The sequence below is a fragment of the Lepisosteus oculatus genome, chromosome 5, assembly GCF_040954835.1.
Source record: "Lepisosteus oculatus isolate fLepOcu1 chromosome 5, fLepOcu1.hap2, whole genome shotgun sequence".
NCBI lineage: Eukaryota > Metazoa > Chordata > Actinopteri > Semionotiformes > Lepisosteidae > Lepisosteus > Lepisosteus oculatus.
In genome coordinates, this window is record NC_090700.1 from 27,280,039 (window position 1) to 27,303,295 (window position 23,257).

The following is a 23,257-nucleotide window of genomic DNA, read 5'->3' on the forward strand; positions in this document are numbered from 1 at the left end:
TCACAGCAAAGAGGGATGGGTGTTCTTTTTTTGATTACTATTTTTAATTTAAAAATATATATACATCATATATAACTCAACAAAACAGGACATCATTGGAAAGGGTAACTACTTTTGCAAGACACTGAATATAGTTTGTGCAGCTTTTTTATGATTTAACTAATGCTCATGCGAAGCTGACCAAACTCTGTACAATTATTTATGGCACTGCATGGGTTTCCCACAGTGAAAGAAGCATAGTTCCGTCAGGTGGGATGCAATTCTACATCCTCAGTCCATAAGAAGCTTCCTTATTCCTCTGATCTCTGGGGGCTGTGAAACCCAGCTGCAATAAAGATGTTGAATTTTAGATGCAAATTTTCCTGTCAGCCACAACTGATTCCCTGTAGAGACTGAAAATTAACATTAACCAGTTAATCAGAAGGACTAAGCTGAGATAGGATGGGCTAGGATCAAGTGAGCGAACAAGCAGGGGGAGTTAAAGATATCAAACAAATAATTTGTTATGCTCATTATCCTATTCAGAAGTATTCCTATTTGTTTAAAGCCTGCTGCATTCTGCTGCCCTGCTTTGAATGTTAATGGGTTTGTTTTTACAGAGTTGGAGAGAATTAATGCAATTAAGAAGGTATACTCTTATCCATGACTACAATATCTGTGGCATGATTTCATTCATTTTGGCATGTTAGAAAACAAGAGTAAAGCATTAGGATCTCAATTGGGAATAGTGAAGTGGAGCAAAAAGACTCAGTGGACCTCTGAGCATCAGTTGAGCATTAGAATTTCAATTGTGAATGGTGAAGTGGAGCAAAAAGACTCAGTGGACCTCTGATGTCTTGAGGACTATCTGCTAAAGAAAACCTGGCTTCCTTATTTTTGAAAGGAAGACCAAGGTATCTGTATAAAATTACACTTTTATGTTTAGCCTCAACCCTCCCAATTGGTTTTGGCTGATATTACTGGACTTAAATTATATCATTTAATATAATATAATACAATACCATAATATTATATTTAATATAGTAATTACACTATAATAATATAAAAAGAGCATTCTAACTAAATCAGGAAGCAATGTGTGGAACACTGTACTTAATAAATAAATATGACAGACTAATTTATTATGTTAAAGTAGCTGGTGAACTTTGAAAAAAAATATAATTCCTTGCATTTTGAAGATTTTTATATAGATCTCATGCAATTAACATATAAGGAGGGACTCAATTCATCCAGCCCCTTGGGGAGTGCAAGTTTTGCAGTCTTTGATCTGACAGCCGGCAATCCTATTGAGTTTTGAAGGCATACACAGATTCCATCTAATGGCAAATATGAGTCATTAAAATAAAGCATAAAAATTGTTTCAAGGTTTTAAAATGGAAATTTCTCCAAGCTTTGTTTTTAAATTTAGTAGTGTTTTGAAAAAAAAACTATAAAATGTCAAGAGTTAGCTAAATTTAAAGATGAACCTAGACCAAAAATCTCCCATTGACTGGATGTTGATGGTATAAGATACCATAGGTTATGTCAGTGGTTAACTGGTATTGAAACCATCCAGTAGTGGCTGAAAAATCTTTTAGCTGCCTGAAAACTACCACTCATTCTTCAGTAAACTGGTTTCCCGAACAGTATACTGTATACTTGTATTATTCCAGTGACCTCATGTGGGCTAAAATTAGATAACGAGCAGTTAGACTTGAAAAGTGCACCGTACATTTTCAGCTTATTTCAATTTGTGAAGCAATTTTTTTCCCTTCACTCCCGACCTAGGTGACAAGCAACAGTAAGATGAAGAAGTGATAAATCACTTCCCAAATTGAAATAAGAGAGAAATTAAGGGAGGCAAGGTTGTGCATGCCCGAAATGGAATTCACTGAGTAAATCGTGGTTAATAACTTCACTCTTAAAACATGTATTTTTAATGAAAAATTATTCCTGGGACCTGGACCTGGGTTTTATGTCTCATCTAAAAAATAGTACCTACTATAGCACAGTGTCTCTAATCACCATGCTGGCACATTGGAATGCGAATTCTGAACCAGAAGAAATAGTGTCTCCTCAGAGGTCTCCCATACCAGCACTAATCAGACCCAGCCTTGCTTACCTTCCAAGATCTGATACTAAGAAAGTGTTCTTTAAATTGGATTGAAAGACTGGAAAGACTGATTTAGATTAAATGTTGTACCTGTAGGTACTAAATGCAACATTTTTGAATATGCACAAGACAAAAATACTGTGTTTCCAGTGAAAAAAATACTTAAGATATTTTATTTTGCAGAACAACATGGCAGGGCCCTCGTGTCTGTGGTATCATTTAATTTCTAGAAATCAATACACGAAGAATGCTCTGAGAAGTGTTTGAGAAGATATTGAGATAAACTTTAGAACTTTCAACTTTTCCAAGTATAGCAAACAACAAAATAAAATGGAACAAGTATAAATGATGAACTGATGATCCTTTGTTGAAGGCAAACTTTGCTGAAGTTTCTCTCCAATAGTTATAATTTGTCATAGCAAGTGACACAATCTCTCTTTTGTTCTGTGTCAAATTATTGAACTCCATTTTCCATATTTAGAATTGTAACTGTAGCAACAATTAGTTTTTTTACAATTATATATTTTTTTTATCTGATGTATCCACTAGTACAGTAGGTGCTAAATGTCTCACAGACATTTCAAAAGGACGAGGGACTAGGAGTCTTCCTAGGCCTTAGTGGTCTTATTTGTTTTCATGGCAGTTCTAGGCATCTCATCATGTTTGCAACTCCCAGAACTACATGAAAGGATGCTGTCTGAATTTGGTGCTAGATGATTGAATAATGAACCTAGGTACAAGATTCCATTCATACTGAGGCAGGAAGTGACACAAGGTACCACAGTGCTTTGGAAACATGTTTTTCTCTATGACCTATATATTTTACATTAGCAAAATTACAAGGTATACATTATAACTATAACTAGGCAAAAATACAATTACGAGATATCCAACATATTTTGTTGAAGAGTTTTAGAAATGGGGGCACTAAACATTAAAGCAACTATTCAAATATTGAGCAAATTACTGAACACTAAAAGCAAGACAATATATTATGGAGTTAAAAAATCAAGTGTAGTTGATATTTAAGTAAGTCTGAAATAATACCTTCAGAGGCTGTGTCATCAGGGAACATAGTTCAGATTTGCATAATAATTTTGTCTTTTTCCCGGATGCTAGGAAGAACTTGTGACCTTCACAGTTTGAAAAGAACAGGATCCATAATTATATGCATGTATCTTTATATTCAATAATGCCTTTTTGCCATTATTTATATGTTTATATACAGTACTTTATGCGTACAATAACCATTTGTTTACAGTAAGTCCTATTCCATAATTTAATTTAATTTCCTTTAATTTGATATTGGAAGTGCATTTCAAAATGAGAAGAGGAGGCACTTCTTTACCTTAATGGCAGTATAGAAGAAGCTACTAAACCATGTTCCATCCATGATGTACATGAGTTGAAATGATACCTTGCCTTCATTCACAAAAATGGTTAGATTAGATTCTTGAATCAATTAACTACAAAGTACGATATTGTTTAGATGGGCGCAGTGGTATGAAGCCCGGGAGGGGCCATCAGTAGGAAAAATAAGTTATATCAAGGGATCGATTTACAAATCGTCCCCACAAGATAATGAATCCGTTCCTACGATTTACAGTTCGTACGCATGAAATAACTAAACCGTTGTCTCATTCGTGTGCATGAAACTACGTTTTCCTTAGTTTTCTTTGTGTCATGGAAGTCACAGGCACAAAGAAAGTTTTTAAAACGCCAGCATTATCCCCAGCTCTGAGCTATCAAACTCTAGTTAACACGTTACCACATCTTGATATACATATAATAGCCTATAAAGATGCAACAATGTGTTAATTAGCGTTTGATAAAATTAAGATACTTTCAGGACAGTAGGTCTTTGAGCCGAAGAAAATGCTGGCATTTTATGTGCATGAGACTTCCGCGACACAAAGAAAACAAAGGAAAGAGTTGGAAAACGTTGTTTTGTGCGCACGAATTAAAGAAAACGAGGGAACGATTTAGTTATTTTCGTGCACATGGACTGTAAATCGTAGGAACAAATTGTAAATTTTCCTGCTGATGGCTCCTCCCGGGCTCCATACAATGGCCTCCTCATTTTTGTAATTTTATTTGTGTTCTTGTGACCCACCAAAAATACCCATTGATAGCATTTTTTTTACAAACAAAAAGGGCAGAAAAAATGAACAAATATGAGACTTGTTTTCTTTCCTAATATTTAAACATAGGCATACCTATAAATTAAACAACAGCAGATGAAAATTCAGGACACAAAACGTAATTTACAATGTCTCCAGTCATGATTATAATCACCATCTTTATACCTTTCTCTTACAGATTTTTAAGTGTATGCTTCAGGTATATCCTAAGTTAACTGATCCTGGCAGTCAATCAATCCCTATGAAGGACAAACTGTCCTCATCCCAGAGTCTCACTTGACAAATATCAACAACTTTAAATTACATTGTATCCATCTTTATTTTAGTGTGTGAAATGGTATAACATTAAATGTTTTTTGATCCAGCAATATGTAATCTAAAACAATGACAATCTTATTCTAAAAAAAATCTTTTTCTAGGGAATATAAATGCAGGCATAAACATGCTTACAGACAATGCAAAAAAATAGGGCTTAAAGGATTTATATTGCAACAAAGAGTTACAGTGTAAGTTTTTTTTCAATCAAGATCCTTCTTGATAATGGTATTATTAAAAATTGGTTTCCTTATACGTGAAACCAAAAGATTGGAAATTAAATGTTTTTTTTTTTGGAAAATAAGACGGGTAACTGTTCCTATTCTCTCAATTAATATACTGTTTTCACAATTTTCAGACATTGACATGGAGTTTTTCATTGCTTTTTTGCCCAAAGCTGTAATTGACATTTTGGGAAAAATCATGTTTACAGTAGATGTTGTTCAGTGAGGTTTTTGTTTTGCTATTTTTATTGATACTGTATCATTCAACTTTACTGGACTGGCTCGAAGTGAAAAGTGAGAGAAGTGAAAAAATGAGAAAAGGGTAAATGAAAAGAACATAACTTATTGTGAAAGCAAAAGAAAAAAGAAAAAGCTGAGCATTAAAACTGGCAGACAAGTTTGCTCAATAATTTTAGATTGTGTGCTATCCCAAGGGACTCTGGCAGACTGCCACTGAGGTCAAATCAGTATTCTCAAGTTCTCTAAGCCTAATTTTGAAAACCAAAAGAAAGATGACCTAAAATGTGCCTTGTCTGTGTTTCTGAAACTCTAAAACCTCTTTGCTTCACTATCTAATTCTCCTCACAATGCGAATTAAGGAGTGATGGACTTTGATACCCCTGTAAGCAGTGGGAAGGGAGCCCAGACAACTGGAGGCTTTATTACTCATTGTAGCTCTGAAAAGCCGGCAGTGCTACAGCTGCAACTACTTCTGGAGAAAGTCCAAGGCAAGTAAGCCCATTGCCTGTAATGGCCATTTTATACACATAATACCAGCAGTCAAATGCAAGCCAGAAAGTGCTATAAAATTCCACCTCCTACAAAGATGTTATTACAATCCAGAGTACAGTTTTAACTAAAAAAGAGCTGTGGCCTGATTTAGTCTTATGTAAGAGTAAGATTATAGAACTATTTGAGATTTATTGTGAACTCAGTGATTCTTTACTCCTGTTGTGGCACAAAACAGAGAAACCTTCCTCAGATTACCTAAACACTCAGATAGCTGTAATTAATGATAATTTCACTCTTACTTACTTCAATTAAAATAAAACTGGAAACAGCTATGGCCTCACTATAAATATGAACGTAAGAAATGTTTCTCTCATTCAGACCATTTTTTGGTAGTTTAGTAGCTAAATGACTCAGAATGGCCTAATCCACCCAGCTGGGGGTATGTAAGGAAGCATTTCCTATTCTTCATCTTAAATGAATTTTCTTGTAGTTTCCTATTGTGACTCTGTGAGACTTGTTCCAATACTTAGCTTGAATTGGTCCCCTGAGTTGACCCTATCTCTTTTGTTTTAGACTGAAGACATTTAGCATCCATAACTTGTATCTGACAATTCCTAAAATAGGCATCATTCAAAATGAGCATAATATTCTACATGGGGCCTTAGTAGTGCATTGTAAAGCTTGAACATAAGTCTTCTTGATTTAAATTTCAACAAGTAAGTTAAACAAAACCTTCAATGTTGTCTATAAAAGGTTTTGCTTAACTTGTTACTTTTAAAATGCAACTGTGTTTTAAACAGTCTTCTGGTTGAACTCTATCAGTTGTTTCCATAACTTTATAAGCAACAGAAGTAAGACTCATTGGTCTATAGTTTCCTGGTTCCATTTCGTAATCCTCTTTTTGAGTTAGATTTAATTTGCAGTTATTTGGTCTGTGGGTACAGCACTATGAATAATATTTCTTGCTTCTGTGAGGATTATGTTCTACATGATGATAAATTTCCAAAAACAGTTTTATTTGTCCTCTGAATCAGAACAATATACAGTAGTTGCTATTACTATTATTCATTATTTGTCAGGCTTTTGTGTGTTCTTGATTGTACAGTATGTTCTTGTTTTTCATTTTATATTATTGCTAGATTAATCTATTCCAATAAAATTTGTTACTGTAGAGAATCATCAAGGCTGACGTTCAGCACATGATGTGGAGCAAGCATGTGTCTATTGTACAGGCTTCCCTTTGGTAAATTTGGTAAACAAAATGTTTACATTTTACATGAACATTGGTTGATTGTAATATTCTCCCACAGTATACCATACCTCCTTGCATCCAGTTCACATGCTGTATATATAGATATCACACATACTGTAGTCAACATCCTTCTAAATACTGTAATACAGACAGCAATTACAAGAGGAAAATAATCTAGTATGTGTTTCATTGTGTTACATTCAACAACAAGTACATTTTTGGTAATTCAAATAATTGCCTTGGGATTTGGATTACAGTTTTAAGGTGTTGTCATTACAATATGCTCAGATATACTGTATCTACTCTTCTTAGTTTTCTTATGAAACTGGTAGACAATGCAAACAGAACAGCCAAAATTTAATCTCTGTTAAAATGTAACAAAAATGGGGTGTGAAAGCAAGTAGAATTAATTGGAAAACTGAAAATATAACACAGAAAGGTAATGTATCACATAAACAACCTTTGCTCTTCATACACAGGCTCAGGCAGACAGTCAGTACTGAAATGAGCAGAAATCTTCTCTGCAATTATGGAACTATGTGGCACTTAAATCATTTTATATCAGTAGGCATTACACTATTAAATTTAATAGCTAAAATGTACACCAACCTAAATTTATGCACAACCACAGCTCTGAAATATAAAGTTACAGTATTTTTTAACAAAATTACTTTTTTTCTGAAAATATTATTTTTCCCTGAGGTGCATACAGTATATGTATGATGATATCAGAGTCTGCATAAAAACAGAAAGTATTTGTGTGAAGGCCCACTGCTACCTTTATTTAAGGTTTGGTTCTTCCTACGTCTACTCAGTACATTGTTAATTTTGTAAAAAAAAAATACAGTAACTGTATATTTCTAAATATGACGCATTTAATATTGATATGTGGTAAGGGAAATAAGTGTTTTATAAAATATAATCATCATCTGATAATAATTTCAAAATATCTGACTAAATAAATGAATTAATTTACAAATTAATTTCTGAAATATTTAATACAGTAAATGAAGAAGGTTGATGAAGAATCATTTAAAAAGAAACCTCATAAGGCTGCTCAACAGTAAATCACAGAACTTTAAATTAATCTGATAAAATGTATTTAAAAACAAAGGGGGTGAGGATGACAGAAACTCCTCTCAACCTGATGAAGGCTGAAAAAAGCCTCCTAATTGTCTCCCTACATGTTCAACATTCTGTAAGTACCTGGATGCATCAAATGAAACAAGTTGCTGCTTATAAGCTCACAGTATGCATGTGAGTATGCTCACAGCTTATCTGATGCAGGTAATGAAGCTAGAAATTAAATGTTTACATCCTCTACATGTTCTAATCTACAAAAGACAAACACCAGGAAATACACATCAGAGCTTTCATCCACAGCTTTCATTACATTTTTGTTTTACTGCTTATTTCACCACTTCATGAGATGTTTTATACAGGTAATGATACTCATTGATCAATGACCACATTTTGAAGAAAAGGGTCTCATGCTTGAAGTAACATGATCTTAAACTCAGTCCTGTTGCCTGTAAAAGTTTGTACATGAAAAATGTTTGAGACAGTTGTGGCCAAAGACTGTAGGATGGAGCCTACTAAGCAAAAGGATGTGGATGAATAATAGATTTTTCCAGCAAAAAGAACAAAAGAATATTTGAACTTGAAGTACATTAAAAGGTTTATATTAGTGTAACACGTACAGCAATTCCCATACTGTAACTTACTGGAATTTACTGTTACTTAGTGGAAGTAAGGTCCTATGTCCTCAATGTGGTGTACTGATGTTTTACAAAACCCAGTCCTTTTCTTCCACACTTGAATGACTAGGCTATTTTGGGGGAATTGGAGATCAAAGGGGAATGCCATATTACACTGAGTTGGGATGTTAATCCAGATTACCACAGAAAACTTCATTTGCAATAAATAAAAGAGGACATCTGCCTTGTCATCAAAAATGGATAAAGAAAAGCACTCTTTTACTCTTTCATCCTTCTAAGATATTGGTATATATGCTTTTATTTGGCATTATGGTCACAGTATATAATTTTACTGGATTTTGCTGCTGTGCTGAGAAAGAACAACAGGCGGCAGTGCACTGAATAAAACAGTGCTTCTTCCATTGAAGGTGTCAGTTTGGGTATCTAACTAGTATCATGTGGCTTTTTTATTTTTCTGTGTTTCATAAAATTTAGACTTCCATGTTTCCTGGCATCGGAGCAGAGCAACAGCTATATGGCTATTATTGTTTGACTGGATGGAATCGAAAGGATGGCATGCAACTGTCTGGATTTCAATTTCCTCTGAAACAATGACTCTTTTGGCCTTCCAGGAACCTGGAAGTGGTGTTATTAGTGAGTGCTGCATTAATCCTCAGATTGAAGATTTAGCTTTGCTGTTGTTCTTTGGGGCTTCAGTATGAAAACAACAGAGCTTGACACAGAGAATGTATACAAATAACCTTTTCTCTCCAGTGTTGGAGCAATGTACAAGAGGCAGTTAATTAATCAGTAATTCTCATTATTATATATTGTGGTAAATCCTTGATTCTGAAAGCATACCTCAGAGATTTTACACATTAAAAAATGTAACTTCAACATGGATGTAAAAATCATTCTAAATGTAAACTTTTCCAATTAAAAGCAATGAAACAAAATTAATAAAATCATTCAAATTCTAGTTAGACTTCTTCATATTCTCACTATAAACACAACTGTGTGGTGAAGCAGCTCTAAATCTACTTCACTTTCACACATATCCACAAACAGGAGACACTTCAAATGCTTGCAACACTTTTTATTAAGTGGAAGGGCAGATGTACCAACATCAGTGTTGTCTACTTAAAGCTATGATCTGTCAGCTTCCCTAGGACTTTTATGTCACTCAGAATTTTGGAACTCAGGCTAGTACGCAGTAGATAATAAGACCTTCCATATTCACTAAGGAAAATGTCTCTCTAACGAGACCCTCACCAATCTTACCCCATACTTTGTCACAGCACTGTTTATGTATCACTCTACTTGGGGATGTTAAACCCCCATGGACTCTTATAAAAACCATCTGCAGGTCCTAAACACTCTATGCCATTAATTCCTGGCTGTGTAAGTCATCTTTAGTGCCATCACACATGCCTGCGATCAGTGTGAGCGATAGATGAACAGTGTTAAATTTGAGCTTAAGCTACACAATAGAGCTTGTATAGTAATGAACAACAAGCAGGCTCTGTGGGTAGCTCATTCAGTCCATCTTATGATCTCAGGGAGTGCCTGGAGCTTTTGAATTAGTGGGGAGTTTCATTATGTAAACTCCTCAAGTGAATAAACTTGATATCCAACAAAGCTGTCTATTATATGACTAGATGGATCTTTACCAGAGGGTATTCATTCATAGTGTTGCCTCATCAGCTACATTAAGTTTCTTTGGAAAGCAGACCATGTGAGAAAAAAATGGAACATTTCCTTGAACATGTGTGAGGACTGCGTACAATGAAGAACTTATTTTTCTTTTACAATACAGAAACAATATACAGTATAAAAAGGAAACAAAATAAGCCTAACTAAACCTAGTTAAAGAAGTGCTTTATCTGCTGACCTGAAAGACTGAAGTCAGAGGTCAGCAGTCGAAGCCTTCATGCCTCTTTCAGTTTATTTAATTATTTAACATACTTGGAGTTTGTATCCTTAAATTCCCAGGAGTTTTGCCAAGTTTCCAGACTGTTTTCTCAATCTGATCTTAAATCAGCCCATTGATTTACACAGATGCTTCCAAAACTCAAGGTTTTCAGGTTTTTGGGTGGCGTCTTGAAGAAAACCACAAGCTGAGTAATGTTTAAATTTTTAGTAACTTAACTTTTGCCTTTTGTGAGCTCACTGCTTCAATGACTTGAAAAAAATGTCCTTGTTTGTATTCAACTTTGTATACTGTTGTCATGTTATGCAGCCTAATCAGCACTCCACCATGAAGATATAAACATGGAACATGTTATTTGCTATACTTACTGCATTTTATACCTGCTTCAGCGCACACAGATTTTGTGCAACTGTTCAACAACAGCTATGGGAAACAAAACTGTGCAAGGAGCATGAAAATTAGCAACTAACTTCTCCCCCAGACCAGGCGCTGTATGGTGTTGGAAAATGTACTTAAAGACAGCCTCTTGCATTCTTGGAATAGCAAAGTCTATGCAAAACCACCATGTGAAACAACACAATGCATATCTTGGAAATCAAGCCAATGGAACCATCAGTATATTATGACAAGCAAGAGACAAAAATGATCCCTGTTTCTACAGTTGTACTACAAAGGAAGTACACCTTGTGAACATTTGAAACAACAAAATCAATTTTTCTGTTATTATTTTCTGAATGGGGGTTAGAACATCTGCAGAGGTCTGCCTCAATTAAGCACTGAAGTGGGAGGAAATAACAGAATCGTACACATCAAATGAGAGTAGAATGGATTTTTTTTACCATTTTTAGTTGTACTAATAATGTACAAAACCTTTAGAAATTAAAATAGTTGATTTTACTTGACTACAAGAATCAAATAATTTGACAGCTACCACATAGAAAAGTCTCCTCATTCAAAAATGATGAACACATCACAGTAGAATCCGAATGATCAATTTGGCTGTTTCAATCAGCATTGTCTGAAACTAATTGTGTAATTGTTTTGACAAAATATTTTCTTCAGTTCTATTAGCATTCATTTGCATATGTTTGTACATCTCTAAACAAGCCACTAAAATGTATGAAATACAGTTACAAAACAGATAAGATCTGATATATTCAAAGAAGATTAATATCTGATATTTTAAAAAGGCAATACTGTTTGCAAGCAATCCAGCCAAAGCCCCCTGATTTGCATAAAAATGATTATATTCCATGTGCATTCAGCCTGTAGTAACTTACTCCTGAACACAATGTTACAGTCATTGAAAGGGAATCCCCCACCCTTTTTAAAATAGTACACACAGAATTAGATTGAAACCTAAATTACATTAGCATTTCATGCACAAGCCCAATGTCATTAGTTAAGATCCTAATTCCATTACACAGTCACTCAGAAATGAATGATGTGCAGGGAAAAAAATGATCTATAAATACAAATGTATGACATTAGATTCTGTCAGCTGCATACATCTTCATAAATATGTGTCCTTGTGCTTTTGTTTTCTGCAACTGTTTATCAACTACTAGAAAATATTCTTCTCATCAGTTTAAGAAAGCGAGAGAAATGCTTTGTGACATTGGAGATGCAGGCAGATGTCTGAATCCAAAGCAAATGATTACTACACCTCCAAAATCCCTGGATCTCCTGGCTATTTGATTCCTACTCCTTGAACTTATACCAGATAGCATGCATATTACAGTCCCCCACTGTACAATCCTGAAATACACTATACAAACATGCAAAAGAATGCTGTCCATCTCACTTATGGACCCAACAAAGCAATGGAGGGGAGGGTAATCAGGAAAGACAATCTAATTTTGACCCCTAACACGAAAGCAAAACTTCATATTATGTTGCCAAAAAATGAGGACCACCTTGCAAGATTGTAATCAACTGGTTAGGAACTGTACTAAAAACACAATACACTACCATGCCAGTTTGTATGTAAACTGAGATTTAATATGTGCTAAGAACAACAACATGTGAAAGCAGGCCTCCGTTATTTATTTTAAAAAAGTAAAATAAACCACTCCTCATATGTAAGTTTAGAAAAAACAACAAAAAACAGTCTTTGATTCATCATAATTAAAGTGGAAGCAAATGTAGACATACTGTACAAACATGCACATACACAAAAGCTATAGGATTATGAACATGGATTTGACGATACACAACTAGTAATTATTTATTGATGCATTGCTTTCTTACCTACTTACAGTATATGAGAAGTTAATTTGTTTTGCGAAGTTTGCCTTTATATGAGCTGACAAGACACAAAAACCCAGTAAATACAGTAATTTTTCACTTATGAGGCTGGAGTAAAGACACCAGTTTGATTTTCTTAATATTACAATACAAAACCATAAACTTTCTCCTTTTATTTAGATATCTCCAATCTACGACTTAATGGAATGAATTGTTTCAAAATGGCATCAATTAAATAGCACAGGTTATTTTATGAAATATTTTATTATTTTTCTTTTTGAATGCAGTTATTAGCCACACAATAAAAATAAAGATACAATGTTTGAAAACTTCACCATCATTCACACTGGTTTAAACAGCTGTTTGCTTTTAGCTAAATTATTTATTTATTTTTGGTATTTCATGTGATGATTAAAGCATGTTGAAATAAAAAATCTCAGGCAATTACTGAGAAGAATACAACATTATGGTGCATACCACACTACAGTAGCATTGACTTGGGATAAGAACAAGTTTAATGACTTTGAAAATCCTGCAAAGTTAATGTAAGGAAAAGTATTGAGAATGAGGCAAGTTCGTTCAGGACCTAGAATTTGTTAGATCCATATACAGTATATCTTGACAAAATTCAGTATAAACACAAACATGGTGAAATACATAGAAGATACTGCACCAGACATCAATAAAAAAATACAACAGATATATACAGTACTGTATGATAGAAACCTTTCAGGACTTGTCTAAGTAAATATAATTTCTGACAATAAGGCAACCATTTTATATTTTGAAAATCAGGAAAAGTGTTTAAAATGAAGTGAAAAATAATTAAAAATAATTTGAAAGGTTATATTATTTCATACATTTTCTTTGACACAATTGTATTTTTATATGGAACTTAAAAGATACAAACTAATATTAATATTTGACAACATTTAAAACTAAAAATGTCAAATAATGATGAAAGAGATTAGTCTTTAGTTTTTTTCACATTACTTCCCAGTAATATATATTTCCCATTAAATAGATGAATAGACACAATACGCCTACAATTTATGACTTCTGATTCTCCCAAACTACAAATGTCATCAGAATGACTAAAGTAAAAGTCATGTCCAACTTTACTACTACTTCATTTGTCATGGCTCTTATTCCTACAACATTACAGCCCACACTGGCTAAATACCTTGGTTAGAAATGCAATACAGTTGACCTCTGTGGAATACACAGCATCCTTCAGGCTAACTTTCATCCTAAAAAGAACTTTTGGAAAAGATTTCCTATGATTGATACTTGAGGTGATGATGGGACAATACTTAATGCTTAGAGTCTCGTCATATTAAAATAAGCATGCTTTGACATCAAGGTATTATGAGCTGTACACAACATTGAGCACAAAATAGAGGACACACAAAGAAAACATTATCTTGTATATTATGTATATGTTTAGTTGAGGGGGGTACCTGCAGCAGAGTAGTATACCTTTCTAAAACTATGGGAAGATGAAGCACTATGGGCTTCTCTGCAAAAGAAGACTTGGCAATATTGCATGATATGCATGCTTCCTTCAGTCCATCCATCAGTTCTTTCTATTCTTTCTTTGAAGTAATTTTGTAAGAATAAAAAGGGGAGCTCTAAACTTGTAGTATCAAATAGTACAGTATTATAAGATTGATTGTCCTTCTACTTTACAATTTAATTATTATAACATTTCAAAAAAGCATTCTAAAAATTTTCGGGTACATATTTAATTGTGTTTCATGTTTAATTTCTTTTTTATCAACATATACAGTATCTATTAGAAAATCAGAAATTAGTTATGTTTTACATCCCTTTGTGCCAATACAGCTGCTGTAAAGCATATGACTAAGCTACATTTTATGCATTTCATTTATAAATATTTATTAGCCTGTGGTATTTGATTTTCATCTGATTCGCATGGATAACAACCTCCTTACAAAGATTTGATCTCATGATAGAAACAAAGAATGTGTCAAAGAAGTTAAAAAGGATCATTAATACAACATATGATGCAAAAGTAAGAAAGTGTTAAGGTTTTCATGTGTTCAGACACAGGCAAACTGCTGGGTAAACAATCATGCATTCAAAGAGCACTATATAATCAACATCCTCCTTTCAGTGGTACTGATGTGGGTAGCCTGGTTTGGTAGTCCATTTTGTGGAGAGAATCCGACAGTGAAAACATCATTAACCCCTTAACCTGCAAACATTTAGGATGCAGACTCCTCAGCAAATCCAGGCAACAGCAATAAATTATCTGTAACGGAAAGAGCTTCTTGCATTCAGCATCAATAACTGACGAGACGCATTTGCCTTAGTAGTTTTGAAAAAAAAAATGGTGACGTGATTTAGTAGGTCAAGAATGATGTTGATTCCACTTAAAAATGATGTGTCTGGATATACAGCATTTGGACAATTTCAATAGACGTTGAACGCAATTCAAATTTAAAAAAAGTTGTTCTACATACTCATAGTATTACCAACTCAGCACCTTAAAGAAACACTTAATCACAATTACAATATTAATATTCACTTAATAGTCTAAAAAACATTTTTCATTATTTTGATATGATTTGGATTTATAGGAAATGAATGCTAATCTGTTCAAATGAAGAAAGGACTGTTCTCTGTCTGATGTTCCTGCTTTTTACATTTGTAAAGAAAAAGGAATCATAGGGAGTCAGAAAATGATTTAAAAAATAGCAGCACATTTGCTATATTAAGATTAGTAAAAAGGCCTGAGGAGAAATTTAGCATTGGTGAGTGCTACTGATAATCTTATCTATCATGTTTCTTGTCACCTTTTTCCTTAATACAGTACATGAAAACAGTCAGATTCTCAAAACTATAATCCCTCTTTAAATATGTGTTTAGTGAAAAATCTCCAGTTATAAACAGGGAATACACCATCTGTTAAAAGTATTGATGAATAGGTGGAGGGAAAGCTAAATATGTCATTTTTGTATTGAAATGAACATGAATGAATGTGGTGGTTAATGGTCCTTTTGGGTTGTTAAATTCAGCCAAATCTAATGGACATCTCCAAATTATTTCACAAATGATTCATACATAGCTTTGTTTAGACCAGTTCCCTGAAATAAAAAATGTTTATGTGTCGATATTATACACAAATTTCTATACATACAATATATGTAGACTATATCATATTAAAATTACAAGCATAATGCTGTGACAGTATTCTAAATTTCCATTGGTTTAGAACTGCTTTAGAATAAGTAATAATACATTAACTGTTTTCCTCCACCAATCCAAAGCTGAATCAGAGAAATCCACTGAAAAAGATTTATGGCATGCAATGTCATGCTGGCTCTAATAATGGCTATAAAAACAGATGATGTTTATGCACATTTCCTTCTAGTGATGGAAAATCCAATGCATGCAAGATCCAATCTGTTTGCAAGCCAGATACAGTTTGTTTGGCTGCACCCAGCACTGATCAAGTATACTGTAGGTGAGAAAGGCTGGAAGAACAGAGGAGAGATGAGAGGACAACTCACCCAGCATTTGGCTGAACAACAGCTGCTCCAGATCTCCCAGTACTGTCACAACCAACTCAGGGTCCACCTTCAAGTAAGGTTTATTTTCCTCATCGCCATGCCCCTTGCCAGTGGGTGCACCTGGGGTGCCTGCCTGCTTCTTATTGTTAGCCTTGGCTTTGCTGGAGAGAATCTCATCATCTGATTTGCTATCTTCTGCCGCCTCTGGGGCCTTGCTGATGGGCTTCACTTCTGCATATGGACCCCTGGGTATACGGCTGGGCTTGCCAAGATTGGAGGGTGCTGCTAGAGGACTGAAAGGTTTTGGCGGACCCGTTGGTGTTCCAGGAGCCAGTTTCCCCTGGAAGAGTGAGTGTTCCGATTTGGAGAGGTTGCGGGTCAGAGGCGCACCCCCACTCCCTTCCTTGGACTTACTCCCTTTGACATACCCTGCTCCAGGCTTGGCCATGTCATCACACCACTTGGGCTCATAAAGATGCATCTTCTTCTCTGTGTCCGTCAGGACGGAGAGGTTGGTGAGGGATTTCTGTTTGCGGAGGTTAGATGACACAGGCAAGCGCCCTTCAGAGCTGCCTGCCCGAAAGACCCTCAGTTCTGCCCTGGAAGAACCTTGTGGGGCACCAGTTTTGCCCCTTTTGGATGCCATGCTTGTCCCCTTTCCCTCTGGTTGGACGTATGCCTTGGCACTTTCCTCTAGGTCTGTCTTGATATCTACTTCGTTGCCTTTCACACTAGCCCCAAGCATCCCTCCTGCATGGAACCATTTAAAAGCATCAGTGAGGGAGAAAACAAAATCCACCACCAGTGATCCCTGTCTTGTCAGGGAGCAAATATCCCAAAAAAAGAGGGATAGAAGAAGTCCACTCAGGCTGAATTAATCCGTTTATTTTATTTGCTCCGTTTGTAAATCCAGTCCTTTCTTCCTCTCTCTCCCTCTCCCTCTGTCTTTGGCTTGCTGCTGCTGCAGCTTCAGTGGTGACCAGTCACTCTCTTTCTCTCTCCCTCTCTCTCCCTTTCTCCCCTCCTTTCAGCAGCACACCCTCCTGCTGCTGAATTGCACAGCAGTCGAATGACAGTGGAGACAGACGCAAAGACGATCCCTCCCCTTTCTCTCTCCTACCCACACCTCTCTGTTCTCTCTCTCTCTCCCTCTCTCGCTTTTAAAGATTCTTCACTGTGTCTCAGCAGAAAGTGTGAAACCTAAGGGGCTAGAGATAAATTACTAAGCTTTGTAAAAAAGCGAATGCTTCCCTTGCTTTCCTAGTGTCTCCTGCTCTTCCATTCTCTTTCAGTCTTTTTTATCCCTTTGTCTTTTTCTCCTCCTGTCCCTCCCCCACTTCAATTCATATTCACTAAACTTCCAATGAGGCCATAGCAGTCAGCTCAGGGTGGAAAAAAGGCTCTTCAAACTTCCTTCCATTTCATATTCAAATTCAACATTTTTTAGAACTACAAAATCCAGTAGTCAAATAAGCAAGACATTGCAAGAGGAATATACACTTTCTGATCTACAAGAGGTCAGTGAGAATGTGAACTAGACTATCAACACAATACAAGAGAAAAATATAAATACTACATTATAATATATAATACAAATATAATATAGTATGTAATTGACATCATGCATATTATATAAAGTATACACATACATGAATATATGTATATATATATATGGTTTTAAATTTAATAAATGACTAAATAAATACTTTCCACTCCTTGCTTGCATTTCCTATCAATTTCTCTTTCTTTACCCCTTCACATCTGCCTTGGCTGACATTCAGATTAATACACTGCAGCATTTCTCAATTGATGTGACAAATGAATAGGCAATTAAAAATCAGCTACTTTATGGACAAGTGAATTTAACACAGTTTTGCACTGGCCCAGTGATGAGAAGAAGAAAGAGGAGCGAGTGAAAATGGTGACAGTTCTCTCTATGCCCCCTGCTGCTATTCCTGCAATGTTTAAAGGGAAAAGTCACATTAATCTGACAGTGATGATAATACCACTTTGCTCCTCAAACTCATTTTGGTTCGGAACCATGTGATTAAAAAAAAATAAAAATCTAGGGCACTCTATCAATTGTTGTTTTGTGACAGTCAGTTAAAATTTCACATTTGTATTCTGCTATAAGCTGCAGACTTTAAATTCTTAATTTATCTTAAACAACTTCAAAAGTCTGCAATTTGATCAGAAAAACTCATCTTTCAAGAAGTCACATGTCTTCCTGAATACAGTTTAGCAAAAATGTATGTGGAAGCCTTTTTTAATTAAAAAATTATTTAAGAAATAAACCTAACATAATTCCAGGAAATAAATATAATACAACATTCTTCATTTTTAAAAATAAATTCATTTTAATCTTAGTTATATTGGCAAGAAAAGGAATTAGTGCTGTTATTGGCACAAGTGATAAACATTAAAGACTGAAGTGATGTTTGCTTTTCCACACTACATGTTGCCACACTACATTTCTATAAGAAATAAAATGAATATGAGATATCAATCACAAAAATCAAAAGAGTATAATAGAAGCACAACAAAGAAAAATGTAGAGATTACAGATAATTTCTTAGACAGAGCAGAAAATAAACTGAGGTGCTTAGATTATTGTACCCTGTTCTCCCAGTGCCAAGGCATAGTCAATCGATACTATTGTTTTCTTGTAAGTGCATTAGCAGCTCAGAGTCAAATGTGCATACAGTACATTATATTCCCATTTATAAAACAACACATTTGATTGAATATGAGCACTGTATTATGGACATCAAGTGCTTTTGAAGCAGCACACTGTTGAACTCTGAATTATAATATTTGTTTGTTATATAAATTGAAAAACAAATACTACATTATCCCAAACACCATTAACACTCGTCAACTCATGTTCTCAGAAACCTAAAGTAAATGCACAAATTCTTCTCACTGAATCTGCTGTTATGCTAGTAGTTATTTTTTTTAATTTAGCTATGTTGATTGTGTATAAGATAAAAAGTAAAAGAGGAAACAAGAATGCACATCTAAAATACACAACTAAATAAATCCAAAACCATATTCTCGCCTTTTTCTTTTTTTTGTCTTTGGAGGCACTGGTATATAATTTTCTATAAGTCTCAACAAGCTTAAACAGATAAAATGAGTCTGGCTTCAACATACCCCAAATTTATACTTAATCTCAGAGCTCTGCAGTAATTTTCCTCTGTTGCTTATTGCAGTTAGACTATTCTAGCGAGTAAAAAACAATATAAATATTTTACAAAACACTACCCTTCATTATTTGGGGAACTGAAAATTTAAACCAGGCCCTGATGATGTTCCTTTTTTTCCGTAGAGACACAGAAAGAAGCCACACACAAGCTGACCTACCAACACAATTGTCTTTGTTAAATAACTTAATTTATTTTTTGTATGAAAATGCAACCACCTCCTCTAGTAGAGAACGTTGCTCTCCAACTGTTTTTCTGTATAAGAGAAAAGACGTTATGACCAGTACTTGGTGGAACGTTACAATTTGCCATTCAATGAGTATATTTGCATAAATCTCCCTAAGTCCTAAACACAGCTAACCACATCTGTTTAACAGTGAAAGACAGATAATGACAGATAATGAGGGTATTTGTCTGTGATATCACTGGATACATGAAAGAAAGAACCTAAAATGAAAATTAACAAACAAGTTAAAAACTGAATGTAAACAAGTGCTACAACACCTTGACACAAATATGTATTTTTATACACCTGTACAGAAATGTACAGGAAATTTCTGTAACAGAATTTGTTATCTTTTACATTGTTAACATTGACCAAAAACACTGTGGTTGATATTTTAGTTCAAAATTGAATTAAAATTGCTTCCAATATTCTGTAGTTACAGAATTATAATGGTAATTTATCAGTGTCTATGTGTTTTCAATCTAAAATGGTTATAAATAAGCAGCCCCCCTATTTAGGAATACAAAAATTGTCATTCTGGAATGATACTTATACTGTAAATCATATATTCATTTTTTAGCAGGTGATTGACAAGGCATATCACATAAGGTGTATAACAAAATCTTACATAACTACAATGTAAAATTCAAATCTCACTGTCAAAAACATTTTAGTGTTTAATATATTCCCATTAAATCTATTTCAAGCTTATTTTTAAAAGGTTGTACAAAACCAATTTAATGACAGGATCGCTATGAGTAACTCTTGATACATTAACATTATAATTGTGATATATATAGTGTGAAAGCCACTGTACACTCTTCTAAAAAGACCCTCTTTATACAAATATAATAACACTGAAAAATACACATGAGAGGGGAGTCTATAGTCATACAGACAGGATTTGAATGAACGTCACTAAATACATTGTGGAATAGTGTATGAACTATATGCTCAGTCAGCTGTAGTCAAACAGGGCATCCTTTCAGAGCCACTTTCTCCTGTCTCCTCCTAGTTATAGTATACAGCAATTTTCAGACATTGACAAGACGATTGAAGGCTCCAGGAGGCTGGAAATGTGTTGAGCCAGTGTACTTTATCATAAAGACATTCATTTTTTAGTGACTTCAGGAAATACAGACATATTTGTTTCAAAAACAACCTTCTCACTCGGTTGCTTACTGTAAACAGTTGCTTGTTTATTCACGAGATTAGAGTCTAAACTTTGGAGACTGAATATTCACAAACTACAGTATATGAACTTCAGGCTGCAGAGTGGAGACTATGAGCCTCACAATAATCACAGTGGAAACTTTCATGACTTATGGCATTGACAAGACTGTAAAGCAGAACTGATCTTAACGGTCACAGGTTGGAAAGCATTCGAAAGTGTGTTCATTTTCATAATCCTTCAATTTAAAAAATCTTGAAAAAATTGATTTTAAACACTTTCATAGCTCATTGTTTTCATGTAATATCATGATACTAAATGATAATAAAATTAAATGGCGAAATTACATTGTGTGTAGATAAAAACAGAAAGATCCGTACATCACATATCACCCATACAAACAAAAAAAACATCCATAACTATTTTGGCTCATTAGGCCTAGAGCTTCTCTGGAAATATTTTCGGTATTACTTGATTTTTAAGCTTGGTCAAATCAATAAGTTCTTTTTACTACTTCTTGAGGTATATTCTGAATCAAAACCTTTACTGAATACACAGGGTGTAAGGGAGACAGACACTGAGGCAGCTCTGTACAAGGCTGAAAATAATAAACAAAGGAGATTAGATTTCCTCATGTAGAAGAAACACCAGCATAACCTATCAAACCTAATGTGCTTGTCTTTGGGAGGAAACTAGAGCACCTTACAAAAACCCACAGGAGCACAAAAAAAGAATGTGCAAATCCCAAACAGACTGAAAACCCTGGTCAGAATTGTACCCAGAACCCAAATGTGAGGCAGCAGTTATAACCAATATGCCACCCTGTCCACCCTGTTTACTGTAATGTGAAAAAACAAAAACAAAAATGAAAGACAAATTGTATGATACTCATTGCACATTTCATTACTTTTAACATTTATTTGGGTCTCCTCTGAACATTTCTGAAATTTTTTGGTTGAACAGAAGTCTAACACATACAGTATGCTGATTATTTGTAAGACCTAGTACACACAAGCATGGCTCCTATAATTAACTAAAGCATACAATCATGCAGAAACATAGGATATAACACAGAAAAATAGAAGGAAACTGCTTTTATATTTTCAGGATATCCTGGTATAAATCAAATTTGGCCTGGCATCCCTTTTCTCCCAGCTATTAATACACTAGCCCTTGAGAGGGAATAACTGGGATAGATGTAAGAAAGCGGACTTCCTGCTGCTACTCTGTCTTTGAAATGTGTCTGTGCTTTGATACAAAAGGAAGCACATGGAACTGATGTCTGCTGATGCTGAAAAAACTGTCAATATAAAAACATCTGACACTATATTAACTTGCAAAAAACATAATTGAAATACAGTGAGAGTATGGTTACCAGTTTGGAATATTCTATGGTTTCAAATATACTGCCTTGGCTAAATGAAAAAAGTACCCCAAACAGTTATTATTCTTTAATATGAAAGTTCATAGCTACATTTCTAATTTGAATCCAAAAGTTTTTTAGTGTCCTTTAGACATAATCCCTTCTTTGACTGCTATGAGGAGTACAACAGAATAAATAGACTTAAAAGGAAATGCACAGTACTAAATGTTTCTAGAAAATATGAGCATAAATAATGTTGTAAATAATTAATCAACATAAATGAATCAGGAATCTAATTAAGCTTTCTCATGACTTAATGTTGGCTGGTTTCCTTTATAAATTGTAACAGTAAAATGATCTCCATACAATAATTACTAACACCCACATTCATGCTTTAATTCTCTGTAATAATTCAATACTTTATACTATCCATAATTTTATGCTTTTAAAGGATGATTTAATTTAGCATAAACTGTCCACCAGTAGTTTTCTGTTTTCAGTTTTCAAAAACGATCGAGTAAAAAGTTGACAGTCCCTAAAGACAAAATGTGAATTTTAAGGAGAAGCAGGGAAAAAATGACTCTCTTAAAAGGGTTTGTGCAACCTTGTAACCCTAGAGGAGAATTGCTAAATTCCAGAACCTAAGAAGCTTGTTGCAAAAGAAAAAAAAACAGGAAAGATCTACAAAATTCATTGCTTTTCAATCTCTGATGCACATACAGTACTTGGGCAGGAGAGATGCTGATTTAGTGAAACCCTGAGCTAAGGATTTCTCTGCAGTATTAAACTGCAAAGGAAGAGTTCTGTATAATCTAAATTCATGGGACAAGAAACAAATGCACTGTTGATTTTTATATCATCATTAGGCAAACACGGCTATGTACTGACAAATGTTCATTCTATATTTTTCAAAATAACAAGATGCCTCTTCACTGAATGCAGTTAATCAAGTGTGGCTTTGTTTTTTATAGATGCCCCCTTAACATAGCATCTCTTTTTATATTCCTTGCACACATCTCCCAGGAGTATCCCACAATCCTCCACTGCAGTAGCATGTTGCATGGAAACGGCACAGCCTGCCTGGCAGTGCTGAAGAGTTAAAATTAAACACCAAAGCTGAGTCTCTCA

General features: G+C 34.6%; 1 protein-coding gene across 6 annotated transcripts in view; it reads right to left on the reverse strand.

Annotated features, from left to right (window-relative positions):
* nav1a (neuron navigator 1a) overlaps positions 1–23,257 on the reverse strand; it is a 257,501-nt gene that overhangs the window by 183,949 nt on the left and 50,295 nt on the right. For 4 of the 6 annotated variants that reach the window (XM_069190243.1, XM_069190244.1, XM_069190242.1 and 1 more), the window contains one exon: positions 16,167–16,916. The exons of the other annotated variants lie outside the window; for them this stretch is intronic. In XM_069190243.1, coding sequence (XP_069046344.1) covers positions 16,167–16,916 — 750 coding nt within the window. The remainder of the gene's footprint in view (positions 1–16,166; positions 16,917–23,257) is intronic. 6 annotated transcript variants of the gene reach the window in all.